The sequence below is a fragment of the Apis mellifera genome, linkage group LG2, assembly GCF_003254395.2.
Source record: "Apis mellifera strain DH4 linkage group LG2, Amel_HAv3.1, whole genome shotgun sequence".
NCBI lineage: Eukaryota > Metazoa > Arthropoda > Insecta > Hymenoptera > Apidae > Apis > Apis mellifera.
Window position 1 is genome coordinate 2,001,139 of NC_037639.1, and position 21,723 is coordinate 2,022,861.

The 21,723-nt window shown below is 19.1% G+C and overlaps 1 protein-coding gene across 27 annotated transcripts; it reads right to left on the reverse strand.

Annotated features, from left to right (window-relative positions):
• Positions 1–234: 234 nt before the first annotated feature.
• On the reverse strand, positions 235–21,462 carry LOC100576896. Of its 27 annotated transcripts, none has more exons than XR_003304130.1 (4): positions 20,290–21,449; positions 18,827–19,622; positions 18,538–18,663; positions 280–1,005 (listed from the first exon to the last, which is right to left on the reverse strand). XR_003304130.1 is itself a non-coding variant. In XM_026438944.1 (2 exons), coding segments are annotated over exons 1-2 (582 nt in total). In that variant the 5' UTR covers positions 20,900–21,431; the 3' UTR covers positions 235–412. The 27 variants fall into 27 exon arrangements, 2 of the variants coding, with proteins under 2 accessions (XP_026294729.1, XP_006572186.2); XR_003304124.1 differs by having other exon boundaries at positions 18,538–19,165; positions 19,383–19,622; positions 20,290–21,447; XR_003304129.1 differs by having other exon boundaries at positions 18,538–19,017; positions 19,383–19,622; positions 20,290–21,446.
• Positions 21,463–21,723: the final 261 nt, after the last annotated feature.

Genomic DNA, 21,723 nt, shown 5'->3' on the forward strand with positions numbered 1-21,723 from the left:
TCTCTCTCTCTCTCTCTCTCTCTCTCTCTCTCTCTCTCTCTCTCTCTCTCTCTTCTCTCTCTCTCTCTCTCTCTCTCTCTCTCTCTCTCTCTCTCTCTCTCTCTCTCTCTCTCTCTCTCTCTCTCTCTCTCTCTCTCTCTCTCTCTCTCTCTCTCTCTCTCTCCTCCCTCTCGCCCCCTCTCTCCCTCTCCTTCCTCCCTCCCACCCTCTCCCTGTCCCCTCTCGTCTCCTTTCTTTTCTCTCCCCCTCTCTTATTCTTCTTTTTCTTCTTCTTTTTTCTTCTTCTTATACTATTTCCGTTTATGTACACACACGCACATTCTCTCCCTCTCTCTCTCTTGCTTCTTTGCTTGTAAAAATTTTTATCAGTCTTTTTAAATCTAAATTAGTCACTTTCTGTGAATGATATTCTTCTAGAATTGGAAGAAACACAATCGATTTTGAATGAAAACTGTAGAAAAAAGATTCAATAATAATTTTGACACTATACTGTTTCACTTTCATTCGCTTTTTTTCTGTTCTTTGTCACAAATGTTTTATCACTTTCTTCATATATCTTTATAAGAGAGAGAGAGAGAGAGAGAGAGAAAGTCCTCCGAACCTTGTTTAGTTCAAGGACTTCTAAACGTCTTCTTACTCGTTTCTCCTCGTTTTGATGTAGATGTATCTCTTTTTTCCTCATACGAAAAAATAACTCTTATTTACAGACACTGAGCTTTTTTCTTTTTCACTCTCTCTCTCTCCCTTTTTATTATACGATCTACAAATGTGTACACCTGCTTTTCAATACCCTTTTCTTGTTCAATTGTTTTCGTTCTTAAGTTTTTTTTTGTCCTTTTAATTAGCTTTATCAATTTTCAATAACAATATGTATAGTTCTCTTTTTCTGTATTCTACTGTATTGTTACTTCACTTGTTTTTCTACACTGCAAATTTCACTTTTCAATAAAAGCAATCCTCATTCGATTCCATTATTAATTCCGATAATCCTTATGATGTGAATGTCTGAAAGCAAACAATAAGTAATTACATTATTATTTAATATTTACTATTAATATTATATTTAATATTTATCAATCAATTTTAAATTTATTTATTTTTTAAGAAAAAAAAAATAATCATAAATTCTTGCAATGTAATATCAAAAAATTTTTGAAATTTTAATTTTTAAGAAGATTAAGATCAGTTATATTATGAATATAATTCACATTGTGTTTTGTAAATATTTATAGTTATTTATAAATATTTATTAATTTAATATAAAATCATAAATAATTAATAGTTTTATTTTATAATTTATTTTCTTATTTATTATTTTCTTTATTTTTTCTAAAAATATTCATATTATATTATTTTTGAATGATTGATTCTAAAAATCAAAACAAACTCAAAAATTGATATAAATTAATATTTATTTAAGTTATAAACAAAATGTTTTCTTACTAAAATTCGTTTTAGATGAAGTAAAATGAAAACAGAATGCGTAACGGAAACCGTGAAGTCTCACTCTATTTCTATATTACTTGGTAAAAAATATTCAAACATCTTTAAAATGTAATAATTTCTTTAAAATGTATACTTCAAAATTGAATTGAACCAGTTTGAGTTTTTTTGAGAATTTAAAAGAATTAGTTTATGAGATGTATAAATTTATTAGACATGAAAAAATTTCTTAAATTTTAAAAAATTTTAAATCTAATAAAATGTTTGAAAAAAGATAACGAATATTAAATATAATAATATAATATAATATAATATTTAATATAATGATATAATAATTTAAATATAATATTTAATATAATAATTAAATATAAAAATAATTTCGAAGGGAGATTAAAAAAATTGCATCATATATATTTTAATATATTTGCAAAATATGTTAAAAGATTAATATAGAAAACATTAAAAAACAAAGAATTTGCAGAAAATAAGAAAAACATCTACAGAATAATAAAATTATATGATACAAAAAATTAAAAAATTGTTTCGTTATAAAAAAAATTAAGATTCGAATCATGTATTTTTATTAAAGAAATTCAAATTTTTATGTATTTACAAGAATTTTCATAATCAAAAAAGATATTCTTTAATAATAAGCTTTATGTTTAAATATTTAATATTTAATTATAATTTAAATTTATTAAAATAAATAAAATATTTATTATAAAAATTTTCAAAAAAAATTTTATTTGATGATGAATTAAAATTTGAATTTTTTTTATCATACAATATAAAGTTTGAATTTTTTTAAATAAAAAAAAATAATTTGTATAAAAAAGAGTGAACGAAAATTTTAAATCTCTGTAATTATTAAATTTGAATCATGAAAATTTAATATTAATATAATATTTGATAATAATTTGTGTATGCAATTTACAATTTATAAAATGTATACTGATACAAGAAAAATTTATAAATATTTTATAAAATTTAATAGAAATTTAATTAAAAAAATAAATGTTTGAAATAATTAAAATTTTTCAAAAAAAAATAATATTAATTTAGTATAATAACATAAAATTCCGATTTTATTTAATTCAAATATTTATAGGATTATTTAAGTAAAAATATAGCAATATAATGAAATATAATTTATTATTTTTATATTACAAAAAAACATTATCAAAAATATGATCTGAAATTGAAATATAGATAATAAATAAATAATAATAAAAAAATATATAAAAAAACTTCAAGAAATCATAAACAATTGTAGATATTAAAATATACTCTATATTATTTAAAATTTTATTTCATATATAATTTATATATTTAAAAAAAATATAATATAAATATATTATATAAAAATATTATATATTTCTTATATAATTTATTTTTTATCATATATACATCAAAACATAAATTTGTTTTATAATTTATAAAAATTTTATATAGATTTAAACTTATATATTTATTTATATATTAATAAATATTATCGATTAATTGTTTAATTCATTTAATTTTCATTTAGAAGTATTATAATTTGTAAATATATTTTTTATGGCGAATATATATATATATATATAATAATATGTTTTCTTTTTAATATAATAATAAATAAATAATTTTTTAAAACAATGTAATCATTTACAACAAAATGATTCTTTATATAAAATTTAAATTGATAAGAAGAACAAGATAAAACTATTATTATTACTATTATTATATTGTGATACAATTATTACTACAATATTCCTTTCTATATTATATAATATTTCATCTAATGGAATATTCTTATATGAATATTCTTATATGACAAAAAAATGAAAAATGAATGTCGTTTCTTTCGAAAATAAAGTATTTTCATCAATATTCTTTTTAAATATTTTTAATATTTAAATATAATAAATGATTTTCAGAAAAATTTAAGAAATAGGCTTAAACGAAATACAATAGTTTTCTTTTAAAATATTCGGTAAATTAAAATATACTTTATAATGTTAATCCTCTTACTTTCAAAATATGTCATAAGTAAGCTACCGAATAAGTGTCGACGGTAAACGTGTCACCTATTATTAGACATGTTGTTTCCGCATACGCGCACGTAGGATATGTTATGTACAGACTTATTTAATAAAAAAAAAATAATATAATTTAACTATGTAATATTAACTTTTCGTTAATTTCAAAATAAATTTAATCTTATTCGAAATTAAATTTAATTAGTATTCTTTTTATGTTTTATACGATTATATAGATGTAATATAATATATATAAATGTTAATATTTATGTTATTATTAATTATATACATATTATAAGAAAATTATTGAGTATTGATTATTAAATAATTGAAATTTTAACAATAATATGTTATAAAATGTTAATAAAAATTAATTTAGAAATAATTATACTTATAATTTGAGATATTAACTCAAAATGTAAATATTCGTTATATATATTTGAATTTTGTCCTGAAATCGCCTAAAAATATATACTACCATTTAAAAAAATCCAAATAACTTGGAATTTTTATATTCCAATATATATACATTTTTAACATTTACATTGATATAAAACTTTTTTTTAAAATTAATGTAGTTTATAGCCTATTCAAACACATTTTTTATAAGAATATTGGAAATATGTCTCAAAATTGAGGATAAATCTAAATTTTAAATTATTCTATACATTATATATTGTATATATATCTTATATATTATTTAAATATTATAAAAAAATCATAGTTCTAATCGAAGCCACTAGTCATCGAAATGAATTTTAAAAGATATCATGAGTAAATAAATATAGAATTTATTAAATTTAATTTTTCAATTTCGAATTTACATTTATTAGTTTCTGAGATATTAATTTTTATTATTATTAAAAAAAACTTTCAATATCAGACATAAAATCTGTCTATATTTGTTTGTATCTGTAATGTAAGATTGCTTAACGGAAAAAAGAATTGTTTAGGTTAAACTAGATTTTTTTCAAGATGAAGGTCACTATAAAAACATATATAACATATTTTTTGTTTCTAATTCTTATTATAATAATTCTTATATAAAAAATTATATAATCATAATAATATAATAATTATATAAAAAAAAAATTTAATATATTGCTTAGCATTAAAAATAGCACAATTTAAAAATGTAAATTTTAAAAAAAGGTTTTTTAAAATTGACATTTTTAAAAATATTAAATAGGGATATTATTATTTTATATAATTAATTATTTTTTTTATAAAATAAAAATAAAAATATAAATAGATTTTGAATTCAATTTCTTTTCTTTTCTTTTGCTTTCAAAAGCAAATTTCAAATTTTTTAATAATATAGTATATCAATGCCAAATAGCAATAGAATACCAAAATTTTTTGTTAACATTTCAGAATAAATATTTAAAATTAAAATTTTATATTTTGAATTCATTCCTATTTCTTCAGCTGGTTTATATGTTAATTATTCAATATCTTATTACTATTTATTTATTATTGATTTATTCATTTTATAAAATTAAAAATGCAAAAAAACTATTTTCTCCCCAATTTTGATAATTTTTAAATATATTATAAAAAAACAAAATTTTAAATTTTTTCATATGTTTATAATTAGAAATCGGCCATTATATTATATTAATTTTATCTATTTTATATATATATATATATGAAAAAATACATATTAAAATGCAATTACCATTTATTAATTATTTTCATTGTATAACATATTGTAAAAGATAATATTTAAAATATATAATGGATTTGTTAATATCATTTAATATCCATCTATAGAAAGTCTTCCTTCGGATCCGGAATTTAAAAAGAAATATAAAACAATTTTTGAGCGATTGAAATTACAATAACTAATATTACAATAAAATATTAATATATTAATTACGAAATTGATTATGATTGTAATTTTAATTATAATATATATATCATTGTAATTTTAGTTGTTTTATATATCGTTTCTATAAATAATATTGTTTTATATTTTATTTTTGTATTTTTCGAATTCATGGAATACCCATTTAGAAATAAATATTAACAATTTGTGATAATAAAATATGATAAATTTTAAAAAAATGTTCATGTTTGATATCTATTGAAATCAAGATATTTGAAACCAATCACAATTTATAAGAAAGTAATTTCTTATTTATTATATGTAAAATTAATTATGTTTCTTGGTCTATTTGTGATATGTATTAGTTGTCTGTTATTATGATATGTTTATATTAACAAAAAATAAATGGTATTCGTCTGATTACACGTATTTATATTCGGACATTGCACTATACTATGGTTGAAGTTCTAATATATAAATAATTATATTTTTTTTTTGCAAATATTTTGAAAACTAAGACTGGCTACCGATTATATATAAGAAAAAATTAATCAGAATATCTTTTTTCATAATATATTTAAAAATCATCAATAAATAAAAATTAAATAGATAAGCAGTTTGATTATAAAAAATAATTCAAAAATTAATATATTTGATTAATGATTAATGAAATAAATTAGTTTGATTAATGAAAATTAATTGATTAATGAAACAAAAAAATATATAAAAACAAAAAAGTAAATGATTCCACTATCATAAGGATTATCAAATATATCACTATCAAAAGATTATCATAAATAAATTACATGAAATAAACTCTATATATATATCAATAAGTAGAATAGAAAAAAACAAATTCATAAGAAAATATTTAAAAAAAATTTTTGACTTTTAAACATTGTTTTCATAAATAAATAAAAAATTTAATATTTACATTACATGGAAAAATAAATTATGTTGAAAATCTAACGAAGAGATGAAGATACAAAATTAAAAATGAAATTTGAAGGAAAATATTACATAGTCTATGTATCAATTTTTGGTGTAAATCATCTATTTATAAATGAAAAGATGAATAAAATGTTTAAATATATTAATCCTTTGCGCTCCAACAGTAATTCTTGGTCACCATTTGAGTTAATGCCATAATTCTAGCGGTGATTCTCCGGCACAGACATTTAGATTAATGCGGCAATTTGAACAGTGATAATATTTATTTATATTTGATTTTTTTAGAATATTGCTTCATAAATAGGTTCCTAAGCTCTTTACATATAATCTTATATATTATATATCTTATATATAGATATAGAATAATATATTGTTAAATGGCTAGATTTTTTATCTCAAATTAAATCGCCGATCGAACAATATCTTCAGCGTTAGTTTGAATCGTGGCAATAGAAATATTATTTTCAAAATTTTTGTAAGTATGGAATACGATAATGAAATTAGTTCAAGTGAAGATAAGTTTGATTTTTCGTTATTGAATGATGAAATTATTTCTATTCATAAAGAAATTAATAATAGAAAAAGCAATAATAAACATGGAAATGAAATAAGAGATATAAGAAGGCGAAAAATAAGAATAATAAATAATGATAAAGTAATAAATAGTGTGAAAGCAATAGTTTAAATGAAGATATTGCAGAAGACACAGAAAATTCCAAATAGATAACATGTAAGGAATCGGAAAATATACCGTGAAGAATACAATTTGTACTCAGCAAAAAATCTGCAGAACCGCAATATCTTCAAATATAAATGAATCATTAGATTTTTTTAAACTATTTTTTACTGATGAACTTATTAATGAAATAGTGCGCGAAACAAATAATACAATACAAAAATTAGAAAAAAAAGTATTATTGCTTTATTTATTCTAACAAACCGAGGATATATCTTGGTAATTGCTTTATAAAATATTACATAAAACAACAATATAGACTTTAATATTCAATCAATTTTTTTTTTTTATATAAAGATACATAAAATATTAAAATATAAGTTTTATTGTGAAATTTGTATGAAATCATAAATTATCTGTAAGAAATTTCACCGAACGCACCGAACTGTTGGTTCGACCAAGCGAAACAGGGGTTAAAAAATAATGTAAAACAAAAAAACTAAATTTTTTAAATAATTTTAAATTTTATACAATGCGTAAAAAATATATATATTTTGAAGAGTTATTTAGAATTATTTAAAAATAATATAAATTCATCACAGTCATTTTTTCATTTATTGTATATATATCATAAATTAGAAAAAAAATTAAATTCTATTGTATTTTTAATACAAAACAATTGAAGATTACAATATAATAATACTTCAAAAGAATTTTACGAAAAATTGATATAATCAATCTCATATTAAGAACAGTCGAAAATAATCATAAATATTTTACACATTAAAATATATACATTTTTTTTATGAATAATAATAATATTTTTTGTTTTTATATATGATTGACATTTTTATTACATTTTTAAATATAATTTAAAAATTTTTAAGTTTAATTATTTTATTACAAATAAAATTTTTTATTCACAATCAATAAATATGATATACAATTTTGAATGATTTAGTATATATATTTGAAATCCAAAATACAAATACTTAAAATAAAAATATATTAATATATTTATTTCTAAAAAAAAACTTTCATTTTAAATTCATTTAACAATAATTTTTATGATAAACATTACAATTTTGAATGATATTTATTATATTTGGAATTCAAAATATAAATATTATATCAAAATCTTTTATTATTTTTGCATACATTAATTATATATAATTATATTTTCAAAAAGCTCCATTGACGAATTGATAAGACATGAAGGAATCATAAGGAAAAAAGGATAAATGATGTAACATTTTTATATCTAAAAATTTAATTTTGAATATTAATTTATTAATTTGTGAGATATTAATAAAAAAAACTTTCAATGCTATATATTGAAAGTTATGTAGAGATTATTGAATATAGATTATTAAATACACTGAATGCTGCTTTAGTCTATCTAAATGTTATTAATACAATAACTTCACTATTATATTAGTATTAATTGTATAAAATATGTCGTTATTAAATATCGAATAGCTAATAATGTTTAGCTATATCAGCCTCATATTTATCTAGATATCTTATTTATCAAAAATCTCAAGAAATTACACATCTTACCAAAAATAATACTAAATATTAAAAATAGAAAAAAACTTATGTGCAGATAAAAGTATTTAGCATGCAAATATAGTAATTGCTATTATTTTAGGCACGCTTCGAATAGAAACAATCACATAATATATTGGATTAAGTTACAATAGATAAAAATAAAAGCTTCCTTGAAGGAATTATCAATATTATGATTTTTTATAATAGTTAAAAATTTTATATACAATATTTTATAAATAGAAAGCCAAGTTGATGATGACGACTTTTATAAGTGGTTGTATTAATCATGTTTGAATATATAGATAGAATTCAAAGTATAATACTGAAAATTTTTCGTTAATATTTCAGAAAATAATAAATATCTCAAATTAAAATATTAATTATTTTTGGAGTTTATTCTCATTTTTTATTAATATAATATATAAATAATTAATGATTTAATATTTTTTTACATAAAAATACTACATATATACTACATATATAAAATTTATAAATAAAAAAAAATAGTTAACACATTATCATCTTCTTTCAATTACTTTTATTTTGTAAATCATCATATATAAAAATTTTACTAATTGAATCAAAATATATATTAGGATGTATATCCGAGAATATCTTAATATTTATAATACAATTAAAAAAGATGTGATTCTATGTAAAATAATAAGTCAAAAATGTAAAATATAAGATTTTTTATTTGAAATTCTATTTTTAAAATAAAATTGCAGAATTTAATGTAATTTTAGTAAATATTCAAAATATGAATAATAATAAATGAACAATACAAAAATAATATAAAATATAAAAAAAATTTTCTTGTTTGAATTTTTGTTTTTCAGAAAATTGAATTTGAATATTAATTAAAAATTAATATATTTGATAAATTTTCAAATTCACTGAAAATATATTTAGAAATGAAAAAGATTTATTCTACATTATCAAGTTATTTATAAAATTATTCATATAAAATTACTTTTTTCTTTATCATATAAATATTGAATTCTACATAATAATAAATTACATTTATTAATTTTATTATTATTATTTATTATTATTATATGAAAAAATTATTTTTGAATGTATTATTATTAATATTTTGATAGTAATAACCAAAACTAAATAAATATATAAAATTTTAATTTAAAATAATTTATTATTTATTTCATATTCATGTAGAATAAAAAACGTTTTGTACTTAGAAAAACAAAATATAGAGTATTATGTACAATATTTTATTTTTCCAAAAACTATAAAACTGTGTCAATTATTATTTTGCCTGATACAAATTTCATTCATAGAACCAGTTTTATACCGATTTATTATTTTTAATAATATTTAAGTTTTTTTCAATTTTAATATTTATTTTATGATTAATATAATTATATAATTTATAATTATAAATATTATAATTAATATTTATTTTAATATTAATAAAAATTTAAACATGCTTTTGTATATTTAAATATTATATTTACTATTTTAATGAAATTTAACATTACTGTTTCTGTACTATTATCAATTAATGAAATTGAAAAAATATTATACTTATTATTGAATTTTATTGATACTCATCATTCTTTATTGATTTAAACGAAATGATATAAACGAAAACTTTCAGCATATCATTCTAAAATTTTGAATAATTAAATATTGATCTAAATTTTTATATTTTTTATAATGTATTTAAAAATACATTATTATTTAAAATCAGAATATGACATTATTTTTTGATATATACTTTTTCAATATATTTTTTATCAATTTTTCACAAATTTTGTTTTAGAATTTAAAAATGATTTTGTAGATATATTAATCAATTATATCACCAATTTAATGTAATAAATTTATACTATATAGTGTAATATAGCTTTGTAAAATGATTGAATCATCGTTATATTTAATCTGTTTGATATTACATAATGAAACAGATTAATTTTTTGTTATGCAATATCAGAAATAATCATCTAATAAAATCCAATTAATTGTACGTATACACATTTGACAAAATTATCTTTTTCTATTAATCAATAGAATTTATATATTTTTGTCAAAAACTACAACTTATATATATTTTTTCTTTTAAATGATGCAAAAATTAATTTTTGTATTATTCAAGTCAACTATTTAATAAATATCTTCATAATTTATGTTTTAATAATAAGAAAGTTTTACGCAACCAATGATGCAATTTGTGAAATAATATATTTTGTTTTATAAGATAATAATTTTGAATAGCTTCCTAAAAATTTAGAGAATGATTATAATATTAATTTTGTATTTTTTGTATTATTGTTAATATCAAATTTTTTTTCAACTTATTACATTAAATACTTTGTAATAATAAAATTTCTCTTTAAGATATATTTTTTAACAATAATATAATTATTTTTATTTTTATAAATGAATATAATGAATTAATTTTTTATACGATTCTGACCATTAAAATCCACAAAAATTTTTATTTATGATTTTTAATTATTAATTCTAATTTCGAAAATATTAATATAATAAACTAACACAAAACTATACAAAATTAATTAAAATAATAATGATAACATAATTCATCAGTTTTTGAAAATATAGAGTATTTTATAAAACACTTCATATTTTTATATTCTGTATATAAATATGAAATAAATAATATTTCAAAAATTATAATTGTATTCAGTTTTGTTTCTATATTAATTACTATATTTATACATATATATATCATATGGATATATAATATAATAGATATAACATATAATATATAAATATCACTAAGTTAATACAATAGGAAAAAAAAGATATTAAAAAATTATTTATATATTTTTAAATAACTGAATTTATTAAAATAGCTTGAATTATTTTTTAAAGTTATATGTAATATAATGAAAATTTTATTAATTTATAAATAATTAAATTATTACGTATAATTTAAATAGTAGATTTGAAATAACTTTAATATTCATTAATTTGAAAATAATATAATAAAAATTTATATAAAAATGTATAAAAATTAAAATAACGAAGCTACAAAAAATGATATTCTATAAATACATATTTAAATAAATATTTCTTTGTTCTTCTAAATATTATAATTTAACAAAATATAACAAATATTTTTAACTTATTTTTTCGAATCATATAACCATTTCATTTTTAAATAGCAAATATTTATATATATACATATAAAATACATATTCATGTAATATAAAATATTTATTTATAATTACTTATAAAGTTTATTGATATATATAAAAAAAATATATCCATATATTTTATAAAATAATATAATTAAATATATTAGATAAAATTTCTGTGATTATCATTCCTAAATAAAAAAAACAATAGAATAAATTTATTTTTATACATCAATAATTAATATTAATATCAACAACTTATATTAATCTATTATTCTTTAAAATAATAAAATATAATAAACTTTTTAAATTGAAACGTTATATTTTTATTTTTTATATTTAACATCTTTATCAGAATGTTAAAATATTTTATAATATAAAAGCATATACTACATATTTTAATATATATTATTGTGAATATTTATTCTTTTAAAATTATTTAATTCTAAAATTTTAAATAAATTTTTGATTTTTCAATATTTATATGTAAAATAAATAATAATAATATAACTAATAAAAAAAAAACAAAAGAATTATGTTTTCAATTCATGTTTATTTTCTAACTTGAAAAAAAATTATTTATAATTTATTTATTTTACTAAACTTATTATTTTTCTTTAATAGAAATAATATTTTAAAAGAAGTGTACTTTTATATGCATGAAACATATTTTTATATAACTACGCTTGTTAGAAATATAAATATAGAATTTTTTAATGAAATAGATATTTAGAAAAAAACGCATGATTTTTCTATTTCATCATAATTTTAATATATGTATATATACTATATCTACATTTATATATTAATCATAATATATTTGATATTACACATAAACCTCTTTAATTATTAATCAATTTTATTTAATTTTAATTATTAATTTATTAATTAATATATAATTTACCATTTACTTATAAAATAAATAAAATAATAACTATAAAAAATGATAACAATATTAAATTATTATATTTTTAAATAAATAATATTTTCTACAATATTTATATATATATATATATATAATATATAATATATTGTGAAAATATAATATATTATTATTTTAATATAAAGACATAATTATATATATAATATAATAAATTAAATCAATTATGACAAATATTAAGTATTTTATGATAAAAATTATTTGTATATGTTTCTTAATTACATCATTATGTGCACACTTGATTATGAAAAAAAAATAGAGATATCACATATAGATAGATATCACAATTATAAATACAAAAAAAGATATATTGATATATATTTAAAAATAATAAAATATCTCTCTCTCTCTCTCTCTCTCTCTCTCTCTCTCTCTCTCTCTCTCTCTCTCTCTCTCTCTCTCTCTCTCTCTCTCTCCTCTCTCTCTCTCTCTCTCTCTCTCTCTCTCTCTCTCTCTGTGTGTGTGTGTGTGTGTGTGTGTGTGGTGTGGTGTGTGTGTGTGTGTGTGTGTGTGTGTGTGTGTGTGTGGTGTGTGTGTGTGTGTGTGTGGTGTGTGTGTGTGTGTGTGTGTGTGTGTGTGTGTGTGTGTGCGTGCGTGCGTGCGTGCGTGGATGTGTGTATGTGTGTGTATGTGTGTACATATATATGATATATTCAATAAAACGGACAAAAAATATAATATTATAAAAATTAATAACATAATCTTAACAAAAATTAATTTCTAAGTTTCAAAATGAAGTATATACTTTTTTAAATTATTGATATTCTCATAATTTTAACATTTTATAATACTTAAACATTATATATAACATGCTTAATAATAATAACAAATTAATAACAAATTCATAATAATAACAAAATTAATGACAAAATATAATAACAATAATTTTTATTTAATTACATAATTTTTATAAAAACAAATTTGATTTGAAAATAATTTTAATAATAGATTAAATAAATTTTTAAATTATTTTTAAATTATTTTTATAATTATGATTTAGCAAATTTATTAAATTTAATACTTTTTTAAAACTAATTTAATTTAGTGTTAAAAGAATTTTAACACTAATTTAAAAAACTAAATTTTTATTTTATACTAATTAAATAAAATCACATATATTTATTAAATCATAAAAAATAATATCTAATTATAAATTATCAGTACTATAATTTAAAATGAAAATATAATGTAATATAATAATATAAATGTGTTTTAACGCTAAAATATTGAAATATTAAAATAATAAATATAAAATATTTTAAAATTAATACTATAAAAAATAATTTTGCTTTTAATGATATTTTTATTTTTTTTATAACAATTTAAAGAAAAAATTTTCTTCAATAATATTTTCTTTCAAAGCAAATAATTATTTTATTAAAATTTATATTATTGCTTTCATATATGTTTTAAAATTTTGTAAAAATAAGCATATATAAGTTTTACATTTATCATGTAAAATATAGATATACATATTTTTTTGTTTTATATAATATACATATACATATATATATATATACATATTATATATATAAATTAATTCAATGTCTTTTTACTAAATCATTTATGAGTTTGATTAATATCAATTTGATAAGACGAGAAAGAAATAAAGTGCAATTTATTTTAATCTCGAGAATATCAATGTATATAATTTTATATATATATATATATGTATGTCAATTAATTTATAAGAATAGTGAACTCAAGAAAATATGTTTATTGATAGAATGCAGCAAATTTTTCAAAAATATTTTGCAAAAAAAAAAAAATATTACTTGTTTTTTGAATTTGAAAATCTCACATGCAGTTTATTTCTCTATTTGATTTTGTTTAATTATTTTCATTTTTATTTTTTATTATTATTTTTATTATTTAATTTAAGATTATTATTATAATTATTTTTATAATTATTATTTTAAAATAATTTAACAAATATACATTTTCCAACATTGTAAACATTGGAACAGTTTAAAAAGATAAAAAATTTCATTATATTTTCTATCTTTCCATCTTTCATTTACCTTTTTTTTTATGAAAGAATTTAAAAATTGTCTCAAAGATGAGATCAAAAAATTACTAAAAAATGATTTTAAAAAATTTCAAAACATAAATGTCGTATGATTTCTTAATAAATAAATTAATTTAAAAAGATAATTTTTAATTATTAAAAATTTAATTCAAAATATTAAAAAAAAAGAAATTAATATTTAAATGTTTAAAATGACAAAATAGTATATAAGATATTATATGAATTTATATTATATTATATTAATTATACTAATAATGTATTATATTAATAAATAATAAATAATAAATAACAAATATAATAATTAATATAATATATATAATATAAATTCATAATTTTATTGATTAGTTTGTAATTCATTTGATAGATTAGTTTTATTGCATAAGAACCGTAGAAATATATATATAATATAACATAATATAATGATATTTTAACAATGATTAATCATTATATTGAAAGATTTTTATAATATGCAGAATAGTTTCATACATTCATATCGCAATATTCAACAATATTGTCTGTTAAAATTTTTTATATATAATTTCATTCTTTACAATAAAGATAATATATTTAATATTGTACATATTAATAATATGAATAGGTTATATTAATAAATGTATTCTTAATATAAATATAAATCATTATATTATATTATCAATTATATTATTAAATAATCTATTTGTGTTAATTTTAATTATTAATATTAGCTAGAGTTAGATAATTATATATTATAATAAAATATTAAAACGATTTGAATAATAAAACTACTAATTCAATCATGTATTTGCATCATTGTATTTATGATGTAAATAGATATAATTTTAGATTACATTATAGATATAAATTTATAATGTAAAAAAATATGTAAAATATAAGAAAAAGAATTACATTAATTACAAAATAGAAAAAATTACAAAAGATAATAATGTTATATATATAAGTTACATATATGTCTTGTATAAGTTGTATATACATATATGTGTTCAATCAATTTAATGTAATCAATTTAATTGTTTAAAAAAGAAAAAAGAAAATAATTTTAATGAATGAAATATATTATTTTTTCATAATTTAGATTATTAATTATATTTGTTTTTCTAATAATTCTATTAATAATTTGTATAAAGATTAAATTTAATTATACATATGTATATATATATATATATATATGTATATATATATACATTATATATATATATATATATATATATATATATATATATATAATGCTCAACAAAAGAATAAATTACATTAATAACTATGAAAATATTATCTATGAATATATAATAATAATGAATATATTATTTTTTTTTAGATTAAAATATACCAAAAATATATTGTAAATAAGAAAAATTTAATTGATTGAAAACTATTTATATATTATTTATATAAAATTTAGATTGATATATCTTTCAATCTAATTACATGAAATTCTAATGCAATATGTATATTGAAAAAATAGTTTCTATATTATAATAATAATATAAACTTCTATATAATATATATAATATTATAATAGGAATAGGATTATAATTAATACACCAAAATTTTAAAAATTTTTTATATGTAATATATTTTATAAAAAATTAATAATTATATAAAATTAAATTATATAATATTAATTATATTATAAAATTAAAAATTAATAATTATTAATTTAAATATGAATATTACACAACATTTCTTTGTTCCTGAAAGAACTTTAGGCTAATATTGTAATTACAATTTTTTTATTTAATAACTAATTTAATAATTAATAAATAAAATTATAATGATGACTATAACTATCATAAAAACACGTTTTATAATTCTAGAATTTATAAAAAACATTAATATTACTGGAATGGAAACTGATATTTAATAAATTTTGTAATTAATTAAGATTTATATATAAATCTATATATAATCTATATATAAATATAGATATATATTATATTATATATTATAATTATTTAATTATTAACATAAAAATAAAGGAAATAAATACAAAGATATAAATGTAAAACTTTTAAAAATTAATATAATTATCAAGTTAATTTCAATCATAATTTGCATCAATCACAAGTGATAATAAATTTTGTATTCATTACATTAAACAATTCAAATATGATATATTATACATCACATAAAAAATGAAAAGCTGAAATATAATTATATAATAATTCTATATGCCATCACTAATAATAGATTTATTTAAAAATACAAAATGAGAAAATATAACATTAAATATCATATAATATAAATATAGTAATATTATTGATTATTCTTATTGCAATATTTTTTTATAGCTTACAATCATATTGATTATTATTATTGTTACACAATTGTAAATAATATAAATTCATATTCCAAAATATTTAAAACATAAAAATATTGATACATATTATAATAATACAATAATTGTAAAATAACAATTGAAATTAAAAAATATATATATCACTTTTATGTTAGATTTTTATATTAGATTTTATTTCATAATTTTTAGAATTTTAATTTCAAATTCATATTCAAGATAATTAATTATCTTTATTTTATTTTTTTTATTAATTTAAAAATTATAAAAATATTATATATATTTATAAAAATATTATTATATACTGTTTTTGTATTTATATTTAAAAAAAAATTTTTAAATTTAAAAATATTATTTAATATTTAATGATTTATTAAATATTTATTATTATTTTTTTATTATTAAATATTTTAAAATGATTTTTATTTAAATAAATATTTAAATTAAAAATTAAAAATATATAAAAATGAAGACTTCAATATTAATATTTAAAAAGTTAAATATTTTTACTTCCTGATAATTATTATTTTATATATTAATAACATTTACATTAAATATTATAATATAATTATTATTTTTAAATTAAATCATATTTAATACATTTCAAATATTAATATATATAACATATTTGAAACATTACATGATTTTATTTATACATATATTTCTTTATATATATCTAATTTAATATATATTATCTAATATATCTTTATAATATAATATATATCTAATATATTTTTACAATATAATTTAATAAAAGAATAAAATGTTCTTTATTATATTTATTTGATTTTATATTTCCATTTTTAGATAAAATATAAATTTCATACAAAATTCATTAATAATTTAAAACATTTAAATTTTATATTAGATCAGATCTATTTATAAATAATAAATAATATAATAAATAAACATAAATTTAGATTTCAAAACATTGATATTATATATATATATATATATAAATTATATACAATTATATATATATATATATATATATATATAGATGAAAATAAATATAATGTATTCATATTTCTTTTTTTTATTAACATGTATTAATAATAAAAATAATAAATATAAATTATAATTAAGAAAAAAAGATAACAATGTTTGAGGTTAAGTTGTAACGATCAGTAATCTAACCTAGAATTTCATTTATTTTCGCATGAATTATGATTATAAAATTAAATTTTTAATTAAAAAAAAATAAAAAAAAAATGAATTTAAAAAAATGATTAATAAAGATAATTATTTATACATAAATATAAACACATTAAAAATAATGAAAACTATTATTTATTAGTCATTATGTTCAGTTCATTTCATATTTTTTTATGTACGATTTTCGCAATACATAATAACATTTTTATATTTTGAAAATAAAATGAAATAAAATAAAAATAAAATAAATTTTTTCATTTATAAATTCTTTTAAGCCATATTATAATGTAACATTAAAACATAAAATATATTTCATTTCAATTACTATTTTTTCGTTTTACATTCTGCTTTCTTTCTTTTCACTTTTTTTTTATCTCTAATTGGTTAAAATATATACATTGCAAGAACAAATAATTATATGTACATACATATGTGCGGGCGCGTGCGCACATATGAATGCACATATGTATGCATATATATGTATATCGCACACTTTTTTTAATATAAATACTATAAATTAAAATTTTGACTCACCAGGTATTTTTCATTGTTAGACACTTGATTAAATACTGTCAAATACTTCACTTCACTAAATGTACAAAACACGGATATTTCTTAATAACTTGTCAATACATACACTGTCTTTTAATTCCTTTCTTTCTATAATTTAACAAAATCACAATTTTCAGCACTTATTCTTTTTCAAGATTCTTGAATCGCCGTAAAAAAACGTGTTTGACACCTTTTTCTTTGGTAATCAACAAAGTATACGATAATGAAAAAATAAACAGATCGTGATCATAAAATTAAACATTAATTATACTTATAATAAAATTCCTATCAGAGAAGACATTAAAAAATTTTCTTGAAATAAGTTCAACGTATGATTTTCACGCCCTTTAAGTGCCGACCATATTTCACACGTGGACACTTGTATCTTTTCGTGAATACGAGCGGTTAAAATGTCGGACTCCCACGCTACCACCTTCGGACAATTACATGTAACGGTTGACACTATAAAAACACCATATCAATGACACTATGTGCACACTACACAGTATAGCACAATTATTTCAAATTATCACCGTTATAAAAGAACATCGAAAGAACGAGAAACAGCATGCGTATCACGATCACTCCGTTCATTCGTTCGAGTAGTCACCTGTTACAAGTAGACAGATTGACCCTTTTCCTAATTAAATTTTTACTTTTTTTTTATATTAGATAAATATTATCATTGAAGTATAATACATTTCTGATACACTTCTGAGTATTCGCATCTTTATTGCAAAAAGCGGTAACGTATTTTTTATTAAGCACAGAACACCAAAGAATAATGAACGTAAGCACGATGAAAGATGAAAAAAGTCAATGGCTACCGTTTGTTTTCTTTCATTCGTTCGTTTGCTTGTTCGTTCAACTGCGAATACGTTGAATCGGGCTTAATCGGGTCAAATCGGCTCAATTCAGGTTATGGCCATCGAGGAGTCGAGCATGCTTTGCATGACGCGGCTCGACGACAGGTATATCACGTGGTTCGTCGCGTCCTTTCTCAGTCGCAACGTCACTGATATAGTTCTGTGGCGATCCTCCTACACTTGCCACCAGAGGGATTCACACTAAAAACAAAATTCTCACATTCATTTAACTATTCTTTCTTAAAAATATATCTTCTGAATTGTCTACAAATTCTTATATCTAAAGCACGAGCCTGTCCTTTTAATAGATGTTATCAAATTTAATAGTAATCTCAGAATGGAAAACTGCATTATTTTATTTTATTTTTCTATATTTTCAATTTTTTTTATTTTTCTAATATTACAAATTCGTGATTTTGAATGAATAAGAAAATTATATTTTTAGCGAATTCCTCTAATGGCAAGTGTAAAAGGAGAACCGCCACATTTCTTTTCAATTTGACTCGCTCGAAACACACACTAAATAAGTCAGTGTTCAGAGCTTGTCGATGACAATGAATTAAGGGCTCCAACGTGTCTCTGGATTATTGATATGATTGAAACATATACACTATAAGGTAATTCTCTTGCTACTTGTTTCAAAGACAATGCCACCGATCACACCACAGCGATAACGCAACGTTTCGATATATATAATTTGTGGGACTGATCTTTGATATCAAAGAATGATATTGAGATAGCTATGTGTGTGTGTGTGTGTGTGTGCGCGTGTATGTGCGCGTGCGTGTACGCATGTGTGTGTGTATGATATATGTAAAATAAAAATAAGAGTGTAATCAGCCTTTGAATTAACTAGCGGGAGAATCACCCTGTAGTTAGACGTGCTGCTGCATATACCACGTCGTGTTCTGGCGCCGTCGGCGCTGCTGCTGCGGACGGAGAAGGTCGGAGTAATAAAACTGGCTGACACCCCCGCGAAAGCGCTGCAATGAACTCGTCCGGTTTGTAGGGTCAAAAGCACCGTGGCAAAATAATAACAGAACGCAGTCGCCACCACCGTCAACGTCGTATGAGTTGAAGAGACAGCAACAGTCGTAATTGCCGTCACAATCGACCTTTTTTAAATAAGTTGTTATTGTCGTTGTCTTATTGTTGTTGTCGTTTCTACCGTTGCCGCCGCCGCCGCGAGAAAAACGGCGCGACGCCCCGACGCGGCGGAAAGTTGTCAAAACAGCACAACGTCGCGTGCTACCACTGCTTCTACTGCTGCTGCTGCTACCACTACTACTACTACTACTGCTAATGCTGTTCCACCTTCTCCTCCTTCTCCTCCTTCTCCTCCTTCTTTTTCTTCTACTACTGTTGTTGTTGCTATTGTTGCTGCTCTTGCTGGTGGTTGTTCGCGGCCGCGGGTTTTGGCGGGTTTCCACGAGCGACGAGCGCGCACACCACTGGCACACACCGCGGCCGCCGTGCATTCACCTCGTCCTCACACTTTGCGCCACTGCTGCCGTTACCGTCACTATCGCTGCCGCCACTACCACTTTTAATGTTATTATTTTCGCCTTTGTTCTTAATATTATATTTTCCGTTTTTATTTTCGATATGTTTCTTCGACAAAACTTTATTATTTTGTGATGTCGCGATCGGTTTTTATAAGAATTTCCTCGTGCACTGAAACGAGACCAAAAATCGTTTCGCCACGCTACTTTTTGACACGTATTAAGATTACACACCTTTAAACTAACCTTGTCACCTTTGAAATAAACAATTGCAAATATCGACTCACAAAATAACGTATACAAACTGTTCAACGTCCTTACACTGAACACGAGATTTGTATCCCCTAATCGCGGAGATACCGCATCACTTTCACGGGCGAACATGGAGCTCGATCCATGCCGAGTGTTTTGTAAAATGTCCGCATCTCCGTTTTGTGGCGCTTCTGATCTGTCGTCTTCTGTCTCTTAATACTTTCACCTTTTCCATGTGGTTTTTGCTTGCTACTCAGGTTTACCAACTTCTATATAATGTTTTTATGTAATTTTAAAGTAAATATCTTGGATGTTATATGTGTATTATTTTCTTTTATATCATTTTTATTAATATTAATTATTTTATTAAAATTCTATAAATTCAGACTTAATGTTTACTTAGTTTTACACAAATTATTATGTAAAGTGTTATTCATAATTCACATAATATCATAGATTAGGTTATTTTAATCTTATAAAATATTAAATCAATAAAAAATTTTAATTCAAATATTCTTGTCTATAAATAAATTTTAAATATATATATA

Coding starts and splice junctions, on each gene's coding strand:
- LOC100576896 (XM_006572123.3), bottom strand. CDS start 20,899: ATGCACGGCGGCCGCGGTGTGTGCCAGTGGTGTGCGCGCTCGTCGCTC. Junction 19,623..20,318: donor CGGCGCCAGAACACGACGTG/GTATATGCAGCA, acceptor TTTTGTTTTTAG/TGTGAATCCCTCTGGTGGCA.